The following is a 23662-nucleotide window of genomic DNA, read 5'->3' as shown; positions in this document are numbered from 1 at the left end:
GAAACTTATGGACCCGATAATCTTTCCATCGTTTTATGGCAATAGAGCTAGCAGGGCATTAAACGATGGAAATATTTTCTCTATTCCCTCATGACTGCATTGCTTTATTATTCAGGAAGGAATTATTCTCACGATAGCTACATGTTTTTTAAAGGGGTGCATTCACATTATTGCGTGTTGTTGTTCGACAGGGGTGCGTTGAAGTACCACATAAAGGCCTTCGGTCTAGCTGTGAAGGACTTAACAGAAGCTGTTGCTATTGACTGCCGATGTTCCCTCGCCTACTTCAACCGCGCCGTCTGTCACCACGAGATGAAATACTTTCAAAAGGTTTCTTCCATATTCTAATCAGTCGTACGATTTCTATTTAAATCCTAATTTAGAGGTTACGCTAAACAGTCCGATGAATGAATTCTCGTTCATTTCTCGTTACAGGCTTTGATGGATTACGGCACGGTTATGCTTCTGGAGACCAATCCAAACCTCAAGGTATTGTAAGGCTATTTCAATGTCACGCGGCTGGTGTAACGCTATGTCGCACACGCATTTTGTGTCACGTGGTGGGTCTAACACAATGTCATTGTCACACGGCTCGCGTTACGCCATGTCAATCCACGCGCTTGTAACGGCATTTCAGCGTCTTTCGATGCGCAACTTTATTCATTGTCACGCTGTGAGTAACGCAATGTCACACGCTGTGTGTAACGCCATGTCAACGTCTTACGGTGCGTAACGCCATTTCAATGTCACTCGGTGTGTGTAGCGCCATATCATCGACGTTCCATGCAAATCTTGCGAGGATACGTAAAAAAAAAATGAAAAAAGATAATTTATTCAAGTACCTGAAATATTAATTTGATTTCTTGTATTTTATGACGTTTCTTTTCACCTTTTGATTGGCACTTTACAAAGTGGGTGATATTACCTTTTTTACTGATTTTCAGGTTCTACAGAATCGCGGTCTGCTCTACCTGGAGATCGGAGACATCGAGAATGCTTTAGAAGATTTCAAAGCCGCAGCCAAGGTAGAGCATTTTTAGACAACGTTACACAACACCAGCATTTACAGCGCAACCAGTAAAACCGTGAACACCTAAAATATGTGTGGAATGTTTATTGTCTTCTGACGAATCAGACGCGAGAATTCAGACACTGAGACTTGTTGAGACATGTTTCTACAATCTGTTACAAAACTAATGGGACACTTTCCCTTTTTCTTCCTCAATGTTGGAGGGCAAATGATCACCTTGCTACAGCTTGTGTTTTGAGCTGAAAAATCGCCTCTAACCAATATTAATCGGGGGGAGAGGGTTGGCGGTTGTTCGTATGGGAGGTGTCCCACTTACTTTTGTTGAAGATTGTAGTTGACTGTTTAAATATCTCGCGAGTGATTGGTCGGAACAAACATTCCATACATATTTCCGGTGTTCACGGTTTTCTTGGTCGCGCTGTAACGAGAAATTGGGGTGAAAATTTGTATTACTTCCCACAGTCCCCTGGAACACTTATTCCTACTCGTGTGACGAAGCACGCAAACAAGATTCATATTAATCCACATTAATAACTGTGAAATACTATTCATCCTGCAATGAAAATAGCTCCATTTTATTGTTTAATTAAAGAGTAATCATGGTTAATTATGTTTTTTGCCAAAACAATCGAGGGTAATAAAAATGATCGTCACGCTCACTCACTTAGTGCCTAAACTTAACGTTACTAACAGCTTCAGTTTACTGGATACTTATAGAGTGCTTGCAATAAAAGCGTGAAACACTAAATAATATTTAGTATTATTATATGGCTACAATAGTACGTGCGCTGTAATTGGCTAATTTGTAGTCGTTACATTCCCGTATTGCCCGTCTCTGAGGGCATTACGGAATTCCGTATTGCCCTACGAAAAAAAATTCACAATCTTCTGTTTTTTGAAATTATTTTCCACCTTCAAACTGCAAAATGAGCGACAGCGAACATACGAGTAGTGAATTCAAACACCCAGAAGAAGCAGAAATGGTTGGTTGGCGGGCCGTCTTTTTCCGTATCCGGAGCGGGACATTTTGTGAGCTTTTTTGTGTTGTTTTATTCGGTTGCACAAATCTCCATAAAATCCCAAAAATGGGAATGGACGAGCACTCTGAGTCGGAGTTTTATTATCCTGAAGAGATTGAAGAGGAAAATTTTGGAAAAAAAAAAGAATGACGAACCGGCGAGCGCCACCGATAGCCAAAAAATACAAAACTTAAGTTATTTATATCGGTTAAACAAAGGCAAATGAATAAATAATAAGGGGTGTAATAACCGAGAAAAGTCTCTTAAGTAAGTAGTTACTATTTTGTAGAATTTAGTAAAAATAGTTGAAGCGTGAAGGCGGTGTAGATTTCAAGCTCTCCGTAAACGAATGTATGATGAATTGTTGTAATCTACACCGCCTTCACGCTTCAATTTTTACTAAATTCACTAAATAGTACTAAATTCTACAAAATAAAATAAAATAAAGTTCTAAACATTATTTGGTGTTTCACGCTTTAATTGAAATTATTGTATTGTACACTATGCATGTAATGTATTTTTGGATCATGGTCATAGGTGTCTACGCTGAACCCCAAGATTCGCCACACCCTAGGGCTCTGCTACCACAAGTAAGTACACGGCCACACGCTAGGGCTCTGCTACCACAAGTAAGTACACGGCCACACGCTAGGGCTCTGCTACCACAAGTAAGTACACGGCCACACGCTAGGGCTCTGCTACCACAAGTAAGTACACGGCCACACGCTAGGGCTCTGCTATCACAAGTAAGTACACGGCCACACGCTACAAGTAAGTACACGGCCACACGCTAGGGCTCTGCTACCACAAGTAAGTACACGGCCACACGCTAGGGCTCTGCTATCACAAGTAAGTACACGGCCACACGCTAGGGCTCTGCTACCACAAGTAAGTACACGGCCACACGCTAGGGCTCTGCTACCACAAGTAAGTACACGGCCACACGCTAGGGCTCTGCTATCACAAGTAAGTACACGGCCACACGCTAAGGCTCTGCTACCACAAGTAAGTACACGAGATACTGTGTTCGTTGTCTTCATTGTTGTTTTAGTTGTTGGTGTTGTTGTTTTTGTCGTTAGTGCTATCGCCATTGGTGTTATTGTTTTTTTTAGCATCAACTAGGGAGTAGGCATGCTTTGTTTGCTTTTTTCATGCTTTTTTGTATATATGTGTGTTATTTTTTGCCCATTCACTTGGCAGCCAAAGGTGGAGGGGGAGGGGAGGGGGAAGCCCCTTGACTATGCTCGAGATCCTCATGGGTGAACCATCTTTTGTTCGCCACTAGGTTGAACAAGCTGGAGGAGGCCGTCGCGGCGTATGACGATGCCCTCAAGATCGACCCGTTCTTTGTGGAGGCGTACAATGGACGAGGCAACGCCCTCATGGACTTTGGGCACGAGCAAGGAAATGTCCTGGGCAGGTAGGGATTGACTGCATTCGTAGCGATCTTTTTATTCCCATTTTCGATGGTTCGTTTTGGTTTTCGTTCCATTCTCAATTTTAATCAGTTGACTTTTTTCGTTTTCCTTTTTATTTTGATCGTCTGTTCTTTTTTCAGTTAATCTGTCCTCTTTTTTATTAGTCGTTCCATTAACGTTTTGTCCACTTTTCCATTGTTACCTGTTGTTTTATTGTTTTGAGGTCACTTTTCTTCAATTCTACTAGATTCTAATCCTAATCTCTATTCTTATCAGACGCGACTACCTCAAGGCTCTACATCTTGATCCTCTGTGCCTGTCCGCTCGTGTGAACCTGGCTTATAACTTACAGGTAAGACGTATCACATGCGAACCACGGCTTGACTTACCGCTATGGCCCTTTTTCCGTACAAGTTACATCTTCTTGTAGCAATATCTATCGTCGTCATAATGTAGTGCATTTATTGATTTATGGATATGTAAATATAGGTTATTCCTGTTTATTCACAGGTCGAGGGTAAATTTCAGGCGGCCTGGAATCAGTTCTCTGCCGCAATTGCCATCGATTCCAGTAAGTTTGAGCCGGAGAATCACATATGTTCATTTTATCTCTTATAATGTCAAATTCGTTCATGTTCTATTCCTTAGTTTGGTAAATTCGTTCATGTTCTATTCCTTAGGGTGGTAAATTCGTTCATGTTCTATTCCTTAGTGTGGTAAATTCGTTCATGTTCTATTCCTTAGGGTGGTAAATTCGTTCATGTTCTATTCCTTAGTGTGGTAAATTCGTTCATGTTTTATACCTTAGGGTGGTAAATTCGTTAATGTTCTATTCCTTAGGGTGGTAAATTCGTTCATGTTCTATTCCTTAGGGTGGTAAATTCGTTCATGTTCTATTCCTTAGTGTGGTAAATTCGTTCATGTTCTATTCCTTAGGGTGGTAAATTCGTTCATGTTCTATTCCTTAGGGTGGTAAATTCGTTCATGTTCTATTCCTTAGGGTGGTAAATTCGTTCATGTTCTATTCCTTAGGGTGGTAAATTCGTTCATGTTCTATTCCTTAGGGTGGTAAATTCGTTCATGTTCTATTCCTTAGTGTGGTAAATTCGTTCATGTTCTTTTCCTTAGTGTGGTAAATTCGTTCATGTTCTATTCCTTGGGGTGGTAAATTCGTTCATGTTCTATTCCTTAGGGTGGTAAATTCGTTCATGTTTTATTCCTTAGGGTGGTAAATTCGTTCATGTTCTATTCCTTGGTGTGGTAAATTCGTTCATGTTCTATTCCTTAGGGTGGTAAATTCGTTCATGTTCTATTCCTTAGGGTGGTAAATTCGTTCATGTGTTAATTTTGACCTGTCAAAATGGGTAATTATTAACGTAGATCAATTAGTACACCAATCAGAATGGCATGTTGGTAATGCCAGGTTATACGATATTTAATCTCAAGCATGTGATGTGATTGCTCAGTTCACCGTCCTATTCAACTGAGAGCACGCTTAGCTTTTTACCACACCCACCCTCCCAAGTGGGGGTTTATTCATTTTATCGTATTTTATTATTATTAATAATTCACTTGTAATTTAGATCAGTGGCAGATTTTAATAAATTAGTTGAACCCCAGCCGCGTTTACTCTTCACAGTATGTTAGTAATTTTCTATTCCTTAGGGTGGTAAATTCGTTCATGTTCTATTCTTTGGGGTGGTAAATTCGTTCATGTTCTATTCCTTAGGGTGGTAAATTCGTTCATGTTCTATTCCTTAGGGTGGTAAATTCGTTCATGTTCTATTCCGTAGGGTGGTAAATTCGTTCATGTTCTATTCCTTAGGGTGGTAAATTCGTTCATGTTCTATTCCTTAGGGTGGTAAATTCGTTTATGTTCTATTCCTTAGTGTGGTAAATTCGTTCATGTTCTATTCCTTAGGGTGGTAAATTCGTTCATGTTCTATTCCTTAGGGTGGTAAATTCGTTCATGTTCTATTCCTTAGGGTGGTAAATTCGTTCATGTTCTATTCCTTAGGGTGGTAAATTCGTTCATGTTTTATACCTTAGGGTGGTAAATTCGTTCATGTTCTATTCCTTAGGGTGGTAAATTCGTTCATGTTCTATTCCTTAGTGTGGTAAATTCGTTCATGTTCTATTCCTTAGGGTGGTAAATTCGTTCATGTTCCATTCCTTAGGGTGGTAAATTCGTTCATGTTCTATTCCTTAGGGTGGTAAATTTGTTCATGTTCTATTCCTTAGGGTGGTAAATTTGTTCATGTTCTATTCCTAGGGTGGTAAATTCGTTCATGTTCTATTCCTTAGGGTGGTAAATTCGTTCATGTTCTATTCCTTAGGGTGGTAAATTCGTTCATGTTCTATTCCTTAGGGTGGTAAATTCGTTCATGTTCTATTCCTTAGGGTGGTAAATTCGTTCATGTTCTATTCCTTAGGGTGGTAAATTCGTTCATGTTCTATTCCTTAGGGTGGTAAATTCGTTCATGTTCTATTCCTTAGGGTGGTAAATTCGTTCATGTTCTATTCCTTAGGGTGGTAAATTCGTTCATGTTCTATTCCTTAGGGTGGTAAATTCGTTCATGTTCTATTCCTTAGGGTGGTAAATTCGTTCATGTTCTATTCCTTAGGGTGGTAAATTCGTTCATGTTCTATTCCTTAGGGTGGTAAATTCGTTCATGTTCTATTCCTTAGGGTGGTAAATTCGTTCATGTTCTATTCCTTAGGGTGGTAAATTCGTTCATGTTCTATTCCTTAGGGTGGTAAATTCGTCATGTGCTCCATGTGACCAAACCCATATTGCTGTCACCAAAGATAAATTATTTTTTTATCAATGTGACTTTTTTGGGAAGTAGCCATCGACTTACCTTCTTATTCTAGATGTATCTTATGAAGTCATAGCATAAGCAAAACAAAACTGAAAATTTGTCGTGATTGTGTCTCTTCCCCAGCTTGCACAATCTTATTATATCTAAAATATTGAAATCCAATTTATTTGTTTTATCTTGTTAGGCACTCGGTTATCTTTCGTGTTTGTCTTGTCTTACAGTCGACATCCTTTCAGTTTTGTCTTCGTTATCTGTCATGCCTTTCTCTAGGACTGAACAATTACTAGCTGCCTCTCGGTCATTTTTCATGTTTCTCTCGTCTTTCAGTTCGGTTTTGTCTCGGTATCATTACGAGCCGCTCTCGACAGCGGAGTAGTCACTTACCAGCCCTCGGCTATCCGTCGTGGACTGAACAATTACTAGCCGCCTCTCGGTCATTTCTCGTGTTTCTCTCGTCTTTCAGTTCGAATTTGTCTCGGTATCATTACGAGCTACTCTCAAAAGCAGAGTAGTCACTTACCAGCCCTCGGTTATCCGTCGTGTTAATTGCGCTCACACTCGGTGATATTTCGGTTTTGTCTCGGCAGCTTGTCAAGCCGCTCTCGAGGGAAGGGCAGTCATCAACCTACAGATGGGGAACACGTTTGGCGCTTTTGTCGACATGAATGAGGCACTCAAGGTGACCAACCAATAGATAAGAATGAACTACTTTATAAACGTCCATTGTTGTACGTAAAGTAATTTCCCGCAACTTTTCTTTCTTAGTGTGCTTTTTTGCGCAAAAAGGTTGTAAAATGAAGAAAAATGCAATACGGTGTAGACAAAATGAGACCCGCTATTACGCTCCTGTTGGAGTCCTTTGTAATTCCATTATCTATTAAGTTTCTTATAGTCTGTCCTAAGTGTCCTATTGTCTGTCTGTTTGCACCTGACACTTCAGCTATGACTTGGCTGTCATTCAGTTGTCGCACATGATAAGCAGCCCGTCGGTTAACTGCCCTGTTATAACAATGGGCTACCGTTAGTTACCCACTTATCCATGTTGGTCCCTGTAGATCTCGAAGACGGCAGAACTTCTTAACAACAGAGGCGTGGTCCAGCAAGTGAGTGCTTTAAGGATGAATTTGAATAAAGCCTGTTATTATGCCTCTTAGGATGGGTTATGCCTATCGTTTGATGAGCTATGCCTATCTTATGATGATCTATGCCTATCTTATGATAAGTTATGGCTATCTTATGATGAGTTATGGCTATCTTATGGTATGTTATGCCTATCTTTTGATAAGTTATACCTACCTTATGATGGGTTATCAATATCGTTTGATGTGTTATGTCTATCTTATAACCGGTTATACCTATCATATGATCTGTATGCCTATCTTATGATGAGTTATGCATCTTATTGCAGTACATGGGCGACTATGTGAATGCGGTGCGTGACTACCAGGCGGCCATCAGGCTGGAGCCATCATACGCCCTCTCGTACTATAACGCCGGCAATGTGTACTTCAGGCAGAGACAGTTCAAGCAGGTTAGGCGCTCTTCATCCAAACCCCGTTAATTTCTCTCTCAAGTTAAGATATAATCAAGTGAATATATATTTATTGTTTAATGAAAATGTCTTGTTACACACCTTTTTTTGTTGTCGTTATGCTTGGAGCCGTATAACCCTCGTCTCTTAATTTCCTGCTATTTTCTCGCTTATCTTGTCATGTATGATATATTTTATTACTTTTGAGCTATTATAACAAAGCCTTGTCGCATCTCCTATACCTTGAATAACATGCCTTCTCATGTCCAGGCGCTGAGCTATTTTAATAAAGCCTTGTCTTGGATCGGAGATGATGAGTCTGCTGTGCTCAACCGGGCGATCACCAAGGTGATGTGTATATAGGTTCAGAGTAAGAGTATATTGTATGGCGTGGCGCGGCATGATTTGGTATGGTAATGGTATGGTACATGGTATGGTATGGTACATGGTATGGTATATGGTATGGTACGGTATAGTATGGTATGGTACATGGTATGGTACATGGTATGGTACATGGTATGGTACATGGTATGGTACATGGTATGGTATATGGTATGGTATGGTATGGTACATGGTATGGTACATGGTATGGTACATGGATGGTACATGGTATGGTATGATTCATGGTATGGTATGGTACATGGTATGGTATGGTTCATGGTATGGTACTTGGTATGGTATATTGTATAGTATGGTACATGGTAGGGTTCATGGTATGGTACTTAGTATGGTATGGTATATGTTATGGTATAGTACATGGTATGGTACATGGTATGATACATGGTATAGTACATGGTATGGTACATGGTATGGTACAGGGTATGGTACATGGTATGGTATAGTACATGGTATGGTACATGGTATGGTACATAGTATGGTACATGGTATGGTACATAGTATGGTACATGGTATGGTACATGGAATGGTATGGTATAGTATGGTATGGTATGGTGATGAAATTATTTTGAAAACTGCTTATGAATACCTGCTTACCTGCAGCATTACCTGTAAAATATACCTGCTTACTGTGGTATATCTTACAGGTGATGCTGCGAGACGCAAAAGGTGCTATACAAGACTTCAACCTAGCAGGTCAGTCAAGTATACTAATCAGAACTAAAAATCTAGAACGTAGCATGTATAGATTGATTTCCCACTGGCCAACATTTGAATGACTTCTGATCACACAATCCAACAGCTAGGCGAACAAAATATAGAGAACGAAATTATATAAATAATTCAATGTTGAAAATTGTAAAATCCTTAAAAAAGATTTTAGATCATTGACAGAATTACATAGAATGTCAACTATTAAAGTTATAAACTATGGAACTCTGTGGAAATTGTTGTCTGCACTATTGTTGCTAGCTAGAGTGCACTGATAGTGTTTTTGGTTATGCCTTTCTAGTTGAGTTGAACCCATACGCAGCGCACGTATACTTCAACCGTGCTAATCTGTACACATCCCTGCGCAAATACAAGGAGGCCGAAGAGGACTACACCCGAGGTAACCCTCTACCACCGTCACTCGGCATTTTACCTCACGATAGTGCCTATATTGTCCCAGATTATGATCTATGATGATGATGACGGTGATGAAGATTATGATAATGATGATGACGATGAGTAGGAGGATGACGATGATGATGACGATGATTATGATATTACTACCATGATTGTTATCGTGATGATAACGATGATTTTGGTGATGGTGGTTTTGGTGATAATTTTGTTTATTACCATGGTTGTGATGGTTGTAATGAAGTCAATATGTGGATGGTGATGGATATCCTGATAAGTGTGGTGGCTTTGATTTTTGTGGTGGTGATGACATATTTGACAATTTTTGAGTTGCTTTTAGACACTGATGAAGAGGCAGTAGCCTCGAAACTGCTGAATTTTTACAACATTATTAGCGCTGTAAACAAACATTTGAACAAATTAAAACAAATTTATTGATGGCCATGATAATGTTGGTAATAATAATGATTTATGATGACTAGGGATGATGATGATGATGATGATGATGATGATGATGATGATGATGATGATGATGATGATGATGATGATGATGATGATAATAGGTGACCCGCACTAAAAAAAACCACATGGCAATTTGAGCGGCAAACTCGCGCGAAAATCCACACAGACATGGCTTTGGTACTCTGACGCACCAAAGAGCGACGAAAAAGTCAAAGAAAGTAAGCCATCTTTGGCGAAGAAACTTTCTAGCTGAATATGTTGCGTTTTGTTATGTTTATTTTGCCGCTAAAAGTTGGAGCGGTCTAACTTGCCACCCAAAGTCATGCGGCCGCTAAAAGTTGGAGCGCTTGAGAGCTTGTCGCCCAGTGTCACGTGGTTTCTGGTGTAAATCGCCTATGATGCTGATGAAGGTGAAGACAAAAGTTCAGGATCATTATGTTGATGATGAGGAATGAGGAATATGTTGGTTATGATGCATTTCAGCGCTGAGTCTGAGGCCTGGGGATGCCCTCGTTTACAAGCGGCGCGGTGACGTCATGGGGAAGCTGTCCAAGCGAGAGGCTGCGATACAAGACTACACGAAAGCGATCATCATCAAGACGCGCACGCGCGAGGGCAGAGGCTAGGTCACCTAGTGAGTGCAACTGGTCGCGTTTTATTGGTCTTTGTTATGGAAATAACTTGTTTGTAAAGTTGATTTTTATATGGTATTTTTGCCTCAAAAATTGAAATAACACTGGGTGCGTTAGAGTTTTTAAAGTTTGTACGTCAGAGTGTTTTATATTAGTTCTTCCCAACACCAGCACCATTCATTGTGCAAAGCTTATTAGATAACCCTTCCCGGGGAAGCCTCGCTTTAGGGACTAATATTCAGTTACTCTCTGCTTTTATAAACAATTTGTACAGAAAATAAAAAGTAAAAGTAAACTTAGCATTTGAGCTGATTTGTCTGAGATATATGTATGTTCAACGCCTCAATACAGAAGGGCATATTTATTCATACATAAAAATGCACTTTATACAGTGCATGGACTATAAGGCATATATTTGTTAAAAAGCACACTTTCCTACGCTTCTCAGGACCCTCGGCAAGCAGTCAATGCGTTGCTATTTGGGAAGCGGGTTTCTATTGCACTCGTCACCAGTACAGCAGCAGAACTCGATGCCATGTTTGCTGTTTATGTCGTTATTGATGCAGAATGGGTACATGGGACAGAAAGCTTTATTCTGCAGCCAACAACCTTGGCGAATGAACTGTAGAAATCAAAAGTAATGACATACACATAGTGTTATCCACGTAATCAAATTAATGGATATTTACATTTGTCAATTTGCACCGAGCGTTGGAAAATCGTTTTCCTCCATATACATCACTCTCAGGGAATTGTGCTTTATTTTATACAGCCTTGCTTTGCCTTACCACCTATAACTTCACCTCAAAAGCATTGCTTTGCCTTACCACCTATAACTTCACCTCAAAAGCATTGTTTTGCCTTACCACCTATAACTTCACCTTAAAAGCATTGTTTTGCCTTACCACCTATAACTTCACCTCAAAAGCATTGTTTTGCCTTACCACCTATAACTTCACCTCAAAAGCATTGCTTTGCCTTACCACCTATAACTTCACCTCGCATTGCTTCGCCTTACCACCTATAACTTCACCTTAAAAGCATTGCTTTGCCTTACCACCTATAACTTCACCTTAAAACAGCATTGCTTTGCCTTACCACCTATCACTTCACCTTAAAAGCATTGTTTTGCCTTACCACCTATCACTTCACCTTAAAAGCATTGCTTTGCCTTACCACCTATAACTTCACCTCAAAAGCATTGCTTTGCCTTACCACCTATAACTTCACCTCAAAAGCATTGCTTTGCCTTACCACCTATAACTTCACCTTAAAAGCATTGCTTTGCCTTACCACCTATAACTTCACCTCAAAAGCATTGCTTTGCCTTACCACCTATCACTTCACCTCAAAAGCATTGCTTTGCCTTACCACCTATAACTTCACCTCGCATTGCTTTGCCTTACCACCTATAACTTCACCTCGCATTGCTTTGCCTTACCATATATAACTTCACCTCAAAAGCATTGTTTTGCCTTACCACATATAACTTCACCTCAAAAGCATTGCTTTGCCTTACCACCTATAACTTCACCTCGCATTGCTTTGCCTTACCACCTATAACTTCACCTTAAAAGCATTGCTTTGCCTTACCACCTATAACTTCACCTCAAAAGCATTGCTTTGCCTTACCACCTATAACTTCACCTCGCATTGCTTTGCCTTACCATATATAACTTCACCTCAAAAGCATTGTTTTGCCTTACCACATATAACTTCACCTCAAAAGCATTGCTTTGCCTTACCACCTATCACTTCACCTCAAAAGCATTGTTTTGCCTTACCACCTATAACTTCACCTCAAAAGCATTGTTTTGCCTTACCACATATAACTTCACCTCAAAAGCATTGCTTTGCCATACCACCTATAACTTCAACTTAAAAGCATTGCTTTGCCTTACCACCTATCACTTCACCTTAAAAGCATTGCTTTGCCTTACCACCTATAACTTCACCTCAAAAGCATTGCTTTGCCTTACCACCTATAACTTCACATCAAAAGCATTGCTTTGCCTTACCACCTATAACTTCAACTTAAAAGCATTGCTTTGCCTTACCAACTATAAAACAGCATTGCTTTGCCTTACCACCTATAACTTCACCTCAAAAGCATTGCTGTGCCATACCACCTATAACTTCACCTTAAAGTGTTTCTGAAACGTAAGGAAACAGCCTTTTTGTATCATTTTTTTAAACCTCAAATATCAAAGAAACAACATTTCAAAGCTTTTTCGATCCACATAAACCCATTGGAAAATAAATATTGCGTGAAGTTGGTGTTTTTGTCCTATCAAGTGCGACATTTTGAAGGGCTTGTGACGTCACACGGTTGCTTGCTCAGCGGGAAGAGAAAAAGCGCGCGAAAAGAAGGCGACGGTCATGGCCACAACACAAGCCGGTATGAAGTTTACTTTGCGGATTCCCGAGGCCACGAAAGTTGCAAAAATTACGCCCTAACAACTGACTTTTCAATGTTCCTTCAACCCCTAAAATGAACGGTGCAAATAGACTAATCTTGTGTGAAAATCGTCGAGGAAATAAGAATTTTGCACCTTTCGAACCTTAGGCAATTTGAAAAGCTGCTACGTCGGAGCCAACAAGTTACGCAAAGTTGACATTCTTGTAGCTAGGCTCAGAAAAATCGATAGCGAATCTAAGAGTATTGTGGGGCTCGAACTGTGAAAGCTTTTTTAGAGAGAAATAAGTCTATCAAGAAGGCAAAGCCGTCGAGAAAATGGCAAGGTATATTGTTTTGCTAGTTGAATAAATTGCATTCATTTTGTTAAATACAAAATAGAAGTTAAATTTATGATGTGATTTATGATTTCTTTTCGGATTGCTACTGAAAACTAGCTAAAAAGTGTATTAGCTCGCATCCAAATCACAGCTCAAGTACAGAAAAATAAACTCACCACAAGTTCTAGACTTCTGAAAAACTGCCCTGGAAGCCGTGATTATCCTCTCCCAAAATGATGATCCAACAGATCATTTTATAATCCACTAATTTCTCCCTGCATCGTGCAAACGACTCTCACCCGTTCAGCTCCAAGGAAATGCACTGCTCCTTTCGCTCCAAATTCGCTCCTGTTGCCTCCTGAAGAGTTTTATATGCCTCTTATATGACTCTACTAGACTATTTGTTGTAATCAAACACTGTAAGAGTATAAACGCAACAACTAGTAGGGCAAACTAGTGAACTTTTCGGTCAATGATCGATTCAAAATGGCTCCTTCAGCGTAGTAAGCAACCGTGTGACGAAACACGGGGGGTGCCTATGACGTAATTTCGCTGTATTTTTTGTCGCACTTGTTACCTCTCATTGAAGAATAATTGCATAATGTTCCTCATAATCTTTTATTTTGATTTTACTTTTATAATATTAAGCGAAGATTGAATTTTATAATAAGCCTAAGAACAGCCCGACACGATTTTCGATTCAGAAACACTTTAAAAGCATTGCTTTGCCTTACCACATATAACTTCACCTTAAGAGTGTTTACTTACCTTATCAGCATTAAATTGCCTTGCCTGATTTAATTTCATCTTCACTGACCTTACCTTAGTTTATTGTAACTTGCCTCGTCTAACCTTCCCTTTAGTTTACACCATCCTCATCGCCTTACGTTGTTATTGCTTTGCCACATCTTACCATGGCTTATCTTACAACATACCCCACCTTACAGTGCCGTAGCAGGCCTCGAAATATTTGGGGGGGGGGGGGGCACAATACAAGAACATTGAGAAAATATTTGGAGGCACATCGACGCTCCTACTGGTCATTTCCTTATATATTTTTTTAAAATATTGGGGGGCCCCCACTGATCTAACCTCACCATTTCCATCTTGCCTCGCCTGTTTTATTCCGCCTTGTTTTTGCTTTATCTAATTTTACTATTATTGTCTCCCTGTTGAGGTACGACATCACCTGATCTAACCTCACCATTTCCATCTTGCCTCGCCTGCTTTATTCCGCCTTGTTTTGGCCTCATACAACTTTACTATTATTGTCTCCCCGTTGAGGTACGACAATCACCTGATCTAGAACCTCATTATTTCCATCTTGCCTCGCCTGCTTCATTTATCCTTGTTTAGGCCTTACCTTATCTAACCATTCTTGCCTCCTTATTGCACCCTATATGCTTCCCATTTAATATTTTACCTCAACTCCTTGTGTTGTGTTCTTGTACAGCGCAAAGCAGTGCGACACTTTGCCTTGGTATATTGGGCATATTTCCACCTTCTTGCAATTCTTTCGACACAGTGGGTTAAAGTATACGCAAGTTTTGCTTGTAGCAGTCGGACGAGATATGTAACAATCTGCAAAAGAAATCCATCACGCTCGTCAAGGACAGTGCTGCAAAACGTATGCGCGTGCGCGTGTTCTGGCGAAAACCAACACAATCTTAGTGTTGAATCGTTCGAGTAAAGGTACGAAAGGCTGACTTCAGTGGCTGTTTTGACCAAGTGTACAGCATTATAACCATACTGTACAAAAGATGACAAATTTGTTTGATAATGAGGAAGTCATAAAGAAAATTATAGCCTTAGCTTTGCGCTAGTTTTCTTGGCATTCGCAAAAATGTGACAGTTTGCCGGTAAAAAGCCGCCATTTCAAAACAAAACGTTAACCACGCGGTACTGGAACTAGTCTTTGGAACTAGGCGTTTTTCAGCACGTCTTCGAAAGGGATTTGATTCATATTTTGTGATGTTCAAATCGTATAAAGACCTCGGCCAACTTGGCACGTGGTAGTAGAATGATCACGTTGCATTGCAAATATCGACTTAAAAGAATGGTAATCAAAGGAGTGTACTAAACTATTAAGCTGTGGGCTTTTCAGGGGCGCTCTAAAAGGACCGGTGATGGTTAGAAATAAGGATAGACGGTATTGAGTCTTGTAGACAGCCAATTTTCGTCTTAGACCACCGCATTCAGTTTCCAGACAAACATTTATCAGATAACAAATCTCGACCTGGATAACAACCCACTTACCCGTGTACTGCAAAAGAACACACGCGACGACCACAAGAGGTATCCCGGTGCTGAAAAACCGTGCTGATAGCCCCATACTGTCACACCTGCTTACGGACAAGAAGGAAATAATACTTTTTAAAACCCCACTAGATGATGTATGTACATTCATATGACGTAGATGGTATAAACTGTTTGGCCGCATCCATTCTTAAGCATAATCTAAAATCAAGGCCTTCTCGTCCGTGTTATGTCAAAAGCTTTTTGAATCAGAATATTGGCTATAAAATTCGGATCAATCTAACAGTAATTAGACGTGGGAAGAATTCAATAAAGTCTTCATTTCGGCGGCGAGACGAAAAACACTTTTCATTATCGCCTGGAGCAAGTTACATGTTCAAAAGCTGAACTAGCTATTCATTTGCTAGTGTGTACTCAAATGCGTCGTGGAAAATAAAATGTTGTACGTAATTCCGTTATCTTATTTACGGAATCACTAGTCTTATCCTACGTATGGTTTTGGTTCCTACGCATGGTCTACTTGAGGCCTTTGGATGTTTCTAATGTGTTTTTAACATAGGCAATTTGTAGGCACGGAACTCTTAAAGGGATAGGCTTATCATTTATATAGTCATTAGCTTCGTCATTGCTAGGCCTACTATAATTACTTTAAGGAAGACGACAAGATTTATTTGGGTAAATAGCTAATGACATTTAAACTCTTACTATAGTTAGAGTCGCTATTTCATTTGTCTGCCACGAAATCTCTTGAACAGCTTTCCCTTTATAATTAAGAAATACTATTCCACCACATCATAACAGGTTAAAACATTTTTTTTAAAGGCAAAAGAAAGTAACATACTAAGATTTAACCCAGTAAATACTCTAAAAATCGATCAATTTGAGAACCAAAAAATAAAAGAAGCGATTTTAGTTGCAACGTCCTTTATGAAGAAAACTGCTTTGGGTAAGGCCCAGAAGCGCATATTCGGACGCGCGCATAATACAATTTGTAGGCAAGTCGCTCAAAAACGATCCTTGAGACTTGGATTCTTTTCCTCATAGTTAATTACAGTACATCTGATAAAAACAGGTGAAATAGGCTGTCTGTTGCTGATAGGTTCAGACTGCTCTGAAAAAAGACGGTTCTGAAAAGAGTTCACGACGGCATTAAGATATCTGGAAAACATGGTAGTCTATCATGCCGACTAATACCATTTGGGACCAAAAGATGTACACAATAAACACAAAGAGGTAACAATATAAAACTCACTAAGGCAAAGATGTTGTTCTCGACCCGTTAATTTTGACTAAAAACTCATTTTGATTCAACTCTTTTTCTTACATGACCCGACTTAATTTATTACCAGTAGTTATTTTTTTTCTAGATAAACCCCCAAATCAAATTGTATTCACTATCACTACAATTATATGACAAAATTATAATAGGAAGAAAGCAAATTAAATTTAAGAAAATAAACGTATAACACTTGCCTCCGAAGCCAAAGAAACGTCAGTGGTAATCTATCGCGAGATTTTGATCCAATTGATTTAAAGCTGAAACAAATTTGTCATCCAAGTGTATATATTTCAAATAGTGTAGGAAATGGGAATATTGGATGAGTTATTAATTAACTAAGATTTACAAACTGGATAAAAGAGAGTTGCATATAACCGGTTCTGCTTACGCTAGAAAATAAGACAATTTGGTTGCCTAACGCTCAGAAGAGGATAGTGATCAAGTTAAAAAACACACACAACACAAATTAAATCAGTCTTACAACAAAAGGTACTGAGAGTAAAAAAGAATTGTTTTTTTTTATAATACATACCTGTATCGATCTAGTTATAGTGCTAGTGTGGTCGGTAAATGTGCTGGAGAAGTTGTGGTTCAATGGTAAAACCCGAATATCGCGGGGCTAGCTCGCTGCTGCTTCATTTATCATCTTCAGGCTAGCCAAGACAGTCTACTAAATCAACGTTATCAATTGCGCTATTTTTACTATTGGTGTAAGATAACGGTACGCCTCCCTCTTTAATTGTTGCGTTCCTTGATGGCTAAACTCTTAAGCGCAACTTAGGCTGTGTTCTTAAAGTGCCCCCCTCTTTCGCTAAAGGATATCACTACGTCAAAACAATAGACTTCTTCAAAAGCTTTTATTAGGGGGTAAGTGTAAAAGTTACACGTGAGTATGTATTTAAGAATTTCTTTATCGAAAAAGCTCACAGAAATTATTCCCTTCGGCGAGATCGGAAGCTTGTAAAAAGTTGAAGGCGTCAGCCGTTCTCAGACTAGGCATTATTTCCGATATTAACTCTTGAAAATTTGGTTATTTAAATGTTAATACTGCACGGCACGATCATGAATTTAACTGCAATATATCAAATAGTACTATTAATTAAAAATTGACGAGGAGTAGGTGGGCGTGTGGGAAGGGCTGTAAATTTTACAATAGTTTATATCTTGAGAAGACAAATGACAACATATATTTTTAAAGATATATACATACACATACACGAATGTACTTTTTGAACCGTTTTCATTTATAACAGTAAATTCAAAAAATACATGAACATTAAACTTACACGCTGTTTCCATGCTGTGTCCAGCACAAACACCACAAAGATTTTCGTGATGAAATTATGATACAATCATGATACAGTTAGAATTCTTATCAGATCACATACGTGATAATAATTTTTCATTACCAAAAAAGTTAATGAGGAAATAATAACGCAAACTGGTTTTAAAGTATTACAATGGAAATATAGAAGCAAAAACACAAAGCTATAAGCATAGTCAAAGGCAGGGTTGATGCCGAAAAATAAAAATAATAAATAAAAGTGTATATAGTGAGATAATGCGCGAGATATTGAGTAAGACTACGCTCAAGCCGTTTACCCATTTAGCGGACATTTTCTCATAGATAGCTCGCCCTAGCTAAATTTTCCTTTATAAGAGCGGACCTTCCAGTTTAGTGGGGTGGTTCTTCCGAACCCCCCTGGCTTCGGGCATGTACGCTATATATCTTCTAAGGAAAGATAAAATAGAACACACAGCTCTGCTGCAGTCTTTTGAAGCTCTTTTGGCGATATTCCTTGAACTTTCCCTAGCGGGGGGTGGGGGGGGGGGGAAGCTGGAGGCTAATGACGTCATCATTTCTCAGTTGCATCAGCGGCTCCTCAAGGGAACTTCTGTACTTTGTTGCTCTGGTGCCTTTGGCGATTTCGCTCTACGGATTAGGATAGAGATTGGCCATGAGGTCATATGAAAGGCGTGCATGCAGTCATTATGCACAACTGTCTGTCTCTAAGTGGGAGTTCTAGCAACTCGACTAGAAATACGGAAAGGTGCTCTATGGTGATTTACGAGCATACATTACAAGAAGAGTTGCACTTTACTTTACAAGTATAATCTCAAGATGTGAGCCCTACCACGAAGCAAAGGCTCAATGATCTTATATAACAGTTCTATGTTATGTAAGACCCCATTTCAAATGCAATCATTATCAACTACAATCAAATAAACCTGTAGGACACTAAAATATAGAATGAGTTTATCTACTAAATCTGATATTAAAACTTTCATCCCGGAGTGCATAGAATAGGATATTGAATTCATGACCGTCGCATGGGGAAGGGGCCGGGGGATTACTCCTCCCACAGATCTCGACTAAACATCTGTTTTATCTTTTTTACTTTCTTTGAAATGGCTTTTTATATGCATTCTTAATAAACCAATATGCATGTAGTGTTACTAGACACAGATTTTTGTTTATTTTTATTTCTACAGGTTAAACTATTGGCAAAACCAACTGCTTGTTTCTGTTTGTGATATTATGTTAATATGCTACAAATTCAAACACAATAGGTAATATTAAACGTGTAAAAACATAAGCCCTGGGGATGTCGATATTGGAATAAAACTGACTCTTTCAATTAACAGTCATGGGTACTCGGTGGTCAATAAACATTACCTTACGTGACATGCACGATTTTACGGGGGTGTAATAAAGGCTTCATGTCATGATAGAATAGATAAAAAAAAGTAATTTGAACTAATGTTACTGATGTTTAATTAATTTAATTAAAATGGTCGGAGCCTCAAACACTGAGTTTATCATGAAAATGTTATCACGACCACATAAATATAACTACTTATCATATTCGTTATGAACGCAAAGAACCCCAGGGCGGTAGGAACACTTTGTCAGGTAACATTAATGTACCGAATAACGCCATAAAATCCTTCAGCTGAAAGCACTTGGTCATGCGACGCGATCTCTTAGAAAATTTAAGAAATTTGAAAGTGACGTGAAATCTGCACCGCAACATTGAACTAACCCGTAAGAAACCGACGTACATTCATAAAACAGTCATTTAGTTTAGACTTCAATAGAGTGTGGTTATTTTTTTACGTGGACAGATCACAAGTAAAAAGCTTTGATCAACTTGCGTGGGTTCAACGCCACGCAAAAAACAATGATAGATCATCATAACATAGCTGTGGTCAGTTTACGTAGATTAATCTCGAATTGAGAGAGTTCCGGGTGATGGGGGTGTAGGTGGACACTTATCAACCGCATCAACCGCAAAATCCTTGAATTCGTGCAAGCCGCCGCGAAATATCCGCCTTCAGACAGGGAGGGGGGTGTTGCTTTCTGATAAACATGACACTGGATGTCATAAAAAGTCCAAAATTTGATTCCCAAAAATTACTAAGGATAAAAATTTCCAACCCCTAAAAATACCTGAACCTTTATTTACAAACCAAAACTGAGCTTTTGTTAACATCGGAATATAAATCTAGACGCCACCAAATACTGGGAATAGATTATACGTCCCTTGTACACCATCCTACAATGTTTCACAGGTAAAGAAAAAGTCATGCCAGATTTCCAATGAACAATATCGGAAAGAAGGTGTGTACTTGACGAACAAGCTCTGAAGGTGCAGCGATGGTAAGTACCGACGGCACGAGAGGGGGCATAAAGGCTAAAAGTTTTACAAAAGATAGAGCCCGTGTCTTGCATTGTATAGCGCATCCACCAAGAAATGGTAACACTTTCGCAAAATAGATATATTGTCCTCACCCGGTTTACGATCAGAATGTAGCCTAACAAATTCTGTTTCTCCTTCACTAGAGTTCTCTGAACCTTTCATGATTTTAATCAGCCGGGGATCTCCATAAAAGTAGACGGGGGTGATCTTCCTATCCATTAGGGTATAAAATTTTACTAACCCTATTCCTTAAGGGGTGTTCAAGATGCTTTTGATTGATGCCTTAAGGGTCTCACGCTAGTGGATCTTCTAAGAATTTAACCAATGACAACTGAACCACTCTAGTGGATCATTTAACCAATGACAACTGAACCACTCTAAAAAGATCTACAAAAAAACGGCTCATTGACCATTTATAGCAGTGCCGTAGCAGACCTCGCAATATTGGGGGGGGGGGGGGGCACAATACAAAAACATTAAGAAAATATTGGGGGCACGGCCACGCCCCTTCTGATCATTTCCTTATATTTTTTTAAAATATTGGAGGGGGGGGGGGGGGGGGGGGGGGGAGGCACGTGCCCCCAGTGTCTCAACCCCTGCTACGGCCCTGAATAGAGAGGATATATGGAGTTGTTACTTTATGCTAGAATTTGTCCATAAAACTGTAATCCAATCCAACTTGAAGTTTTTGTAATTGTCTACTATTTTCGAGTTTAAGCGGAGGTACTACATCAAGTTTGATTTATTACAGTTTTATTGCTTCTACCACACACAACGTGCTAACTCTTAGGGTCAACAATTGCTGCAGACCACTTCCAAAATCCTATATTATTTATTCTTTACATTCCGAACGCTCTTGAGTCTTGCACAAAGCCCTGTGCAAACTGCGTAAGCACCCGCCAGGACTGCTGAGCCAGGACTGCTGAGCCAGGACTGCTGAGCCAGGACTGCTGAGCCAGGACTGCTGAGCCAGGACTGCTGAGCCAGGACTGCTGAGCCAGGACTCTGGCGGAGTGCTCGGCCGGAGTTAGACCGCTGTGCAAACTGCTCCAGCACGTACAGAAAGTGCTTCCTATCGGTCAAACACGTAATTATATCTCTTTATTACATGATTGATACCTCTTCCATAATTCTTGCAAGTACTTTATTTCACTAAAATACCTATGAATAATTTACAATCTTAAAGACCGGGGAGGGCTTGATGTATCAGCAGGGAAGAAGTAGGGTTTAATATGAACTCATTAAAGCCGCATTATCACCAATTTACTTCCGGAGGTCCGACGGAAACCTCAACCGTTAAAAGACAAAAGAATCTATTAAAATCCGAGATATTAAGCAGGCCATCCGCTCTAAATTATCAATTACATCCTCAAAGAAACTTCCAATAAACACACTGCTTTCAATATTTTGAAATATTTTTCGCGTTTTCCGTTAAAAATCATCGGAGATTGTTACGTAATCGACCGGAAGTAAACTGGTGACAATGAGGCTTTAAATATATGAACGAGGCTAATAACTAGAATACTGATGAGGAGTAAATTAAAAATTAGATATTAACCGTGAATACTAAAGGACCATAATATTAAACCTTGAGTAGAAATGAGCAAAACACACCAATTTTTCGCCACAGATTTACAATAAGAAAGATTGAATATTAACAATGCATCGATTACAATGTCATAAAAGCAAAATTTGTATTTGTAACTCGCGACAATAGGCTCAGCCAAAATTTTATGTGCAATTTTGGAAATTATTCCAACAGCAAAGTTCTACTCATTTGTTCCGCTTGTTCTTTGTCGTCGACATTACAGTTCTTGAAAATAGATATTTGGCATAATAAAAATAAATAAGTCGCTCTTCTTCGCTGTCAGTGAGCTCCATTCTCGCAGCGTGCTCACACTGAAACTCCGAGTTACGAAAATTTTGTAATTCAACTCCACCTTGGGTAATTGACTCCGTGCATGGAGCAGTCCCGCTATGTCTGAATGTTAATTTTGATTGTTTACAGTATTGATCTAATGAGCTTATCAAATTTGTGCAATCAACCACCAACTCTCCTGGGTTTTCTTGCAGGTCAATAATAACCTAAACCTTGTTTGATTTTTTCAAAAAAAAGTTAACTTTTATTGAGTTTTGTCCCTTTTCCACCGGTCTTTTTATCTTTAAATTGTTATTTACTAGGTATAGATCATGTAATAAGCCAGTTAAAGGCCCATAAGCAGCCAAGCCTACATCAGATCGAGGCTCTATTTTAGCGCTGCGCTAAAATAGAAAGTCTACAAACTGTTTCAAATTTTTAAGAAACCTCTTCTATCGTTGTTAAAATCGTGTTAAAATCGTCGAAATGCGGCTCAAAGTTTTAAATAGTTATCACTTTATCGTTTTACAACAATACCTGGCAAATAATTCTAAGATTTATCTATATGCTGGCATTTATGCGATGTCATATGAAAGCGGTTTTACCATCTCGAGCCGAAGGTTACTGGAAATTGAAGTATGTAAAAAGGTTCGTGAAACCTGTATTAATCGTCCACTGACGTCCAATAACAATCCAGAATTCCTTTTGCATTTTATGAGTGTATTTAACACAAGATAAGAACAATCTTCGCTTTTTTTTTTTGCGTTCGTGTCGATGCCAGTATCTTGCCTATAACTGATAGGGAATCTTGACGCATTGCGTAATAACAATCACAAACGACTACAACGGAATTTGGGTTTAGTTTTACTGGAAGTCAAAGTTTTTCAGACTCTGAGCCACTTATTCACATATAGAGGGAATGAAAATAGCAGATTCGATTCAAAGGTGAGCCTCGATGCAACCCTGAAAATGCAAGAGTTTTAATTACAGGTTATAGTACTTATCAGTGATAAAACAAAGGATAGTTTTGAGTTCGAGTGATCGCGTGGAATAAACCAACATCTTTCCCGCTGACATCAATCTTTATTTGTCAATGATCCTTATCCTGAAGCACGCATTGCTTGGTCTTCGTTACGTTATGTTCTTGTCTTCCTAAATACTGGCTTTCTTCACCGGCGAAAACAAGATGAAACACGTACCTCGAGTGTTGGTAGTGAATACTTATGCGTATTATAGCCCTCCAATCAAATCGCTCGCAAGACGATGGCGCTATTTCAAAACAAAAACAATCGCTTTGGTTTCCAATGGTCTGCGCCCTCAGGCTTTTATACGGCAAACTTCCTCCGTCCTCGGTATTTAACCCTTACTTAAATGGTCTTTTTTTATGCTCGCATGGT

At 39.3% G+C, this 23662-nt stretch overlaps 2 protein-coding genes across 5 annotated transcripts in view; one reads left to right on the top strand and one right to left on the bottom strand.

Annotated features, from left to right (window-relative positions):
* The window catches only part of LOC5512045, a 42039-nt gene extending 31292 nt beyond the window's left edge, over positions 1 to 10747 (top strand). For all 3 annotated transcript variants that reach the window (XM_048729472.1, XM_048729471.1, XM_048729473.1), the window contains 14 exons: positions 192 to 330; positions 436 to 489; positions 945 to 1025; positions 2587 to 2639; positions 3335 to 3469; positions 3744 to 3819; positions 3978 to 4038; positions 6877 to 6968; positions 7345 to 7392; positions 7698 to 7820; positions 8091 to 8168; positions 8864 to 8912; positions 9229 to 9327; positions 10287 to 10747. In XM_048729472.1, coding sequence (XP_048585429.1) covers positions 192 to 330; positions 436 to 489; positions 945 to 1025; positions 2587 to 2639; positions 3335 to 3469; positions 3744 to 3819; positions 3978 to 4038; positions 6877 to 6968; positions 7345 to 7392; positions 7698 to 7820; positions 8091 to 8168; positions 8864 to 8912; positions 9229 to 9327; positions 10287 to 10429 — 1231 coding nt within the window. In that variant the 3' untranslated portion in view covers positions 10430 to 10747. The remainder of the gene's footprint in view (positions 1 to 191; positions 331 to 435; positions 490 to 944; positions 1026 to 2586; positions 2640 to 3334; positions 3470 to 3743; positions 3820 to 3977; positions 4039 to 6876; positions 6969 to 7344; positions 7393 to 7697; positions 7821 to 8090; positions 8169 to 8863; positions 8913 to 9228; positions 9328 to 10286) is intronic.
* A 34-nt stretch (positions 10748 to 10781) lies between these two features.
* Positions 10782 to 17385, bottom strand: LOC116618100 (activin receptor type-2A). Of its 2 annotated transcripts, XM_032381416.2 has the most exons (5): positions 17239 to 17385; positions 16901 to 16963; positions 15428 to 15513; positions 14595 to 14752; positions 10782 to 11057 (listed from the first exon to the last, which is right to left on the bottom strand). In XM_032381416.2, the coding sequence occupies exons 3-5, from the start codon at positions 15501 to 15503 to the stop codon at positions 10911 to 10913; spliced, it is 381 nt and encodes a 126-aa protein (XP_032237307.1). In that variant the 5' UTR covers positions 15504 to 15513; positions 16901 to 16963; positions 17239 to 17385; the 3' UTR covers positions 10782 to 10910. The 2 variants fall into 2 exon arrangements, with proteins under 2 accessions (XP_032237307.1, XP_032237308.1); XM_032381417.2 differs by lacking the exon at positions 16901 to 16963 and having other exon boundaries at positions 17239 to 17375.
* Positions 17386 to 23662: the final 6277 nt, after the last annotated feature.

This window comes from Nematostella vectensis, chromosome 6, assembly GCF_932526225.1.
Source record: "Nematostella vectensis chromosome 6, jaNemVect1.1, whole genome shotgun sequence".
Classification (NCBI taxonomy): domain Eukaryota; kingdom Metazoa; phylum Cnidaria; class Anthozoa; order Actiniaria; family Edwardsiidae; genus Nematostella; species Nematostella vectensis.
The sequence above is the reverse complement of the archived record's forward strand: the minus strand, read 5'-3'. Positions and strand labels throughout refer to the sequence as shown.

Excerpts from the sequence above, each read along its gene's own strand:
- LOC116618100 (XM_032381416.2), bottom strand. The coding sequence starts at position 15,503 with ATGGGGCTATCAGCACGGTTTTTCAGCACCGGGATACCTCTTGTGGTC. Across the intron at positions 14,753-15,427 it reads TGTTCTTTTGCAGTACACGG|ATTGTTACATATCTCGTCCG; the intron begins GTAAGTGGGTTG and ends TTTCTTTTGCAG. Across the intron at positions 11,058-14,594 it reads ACACAACACAAGGAGTTGAG|TTCATTCGCCAAGGTTGTTG; the intron begins GTAAAATATTAA and ends TGATTTCTACAG.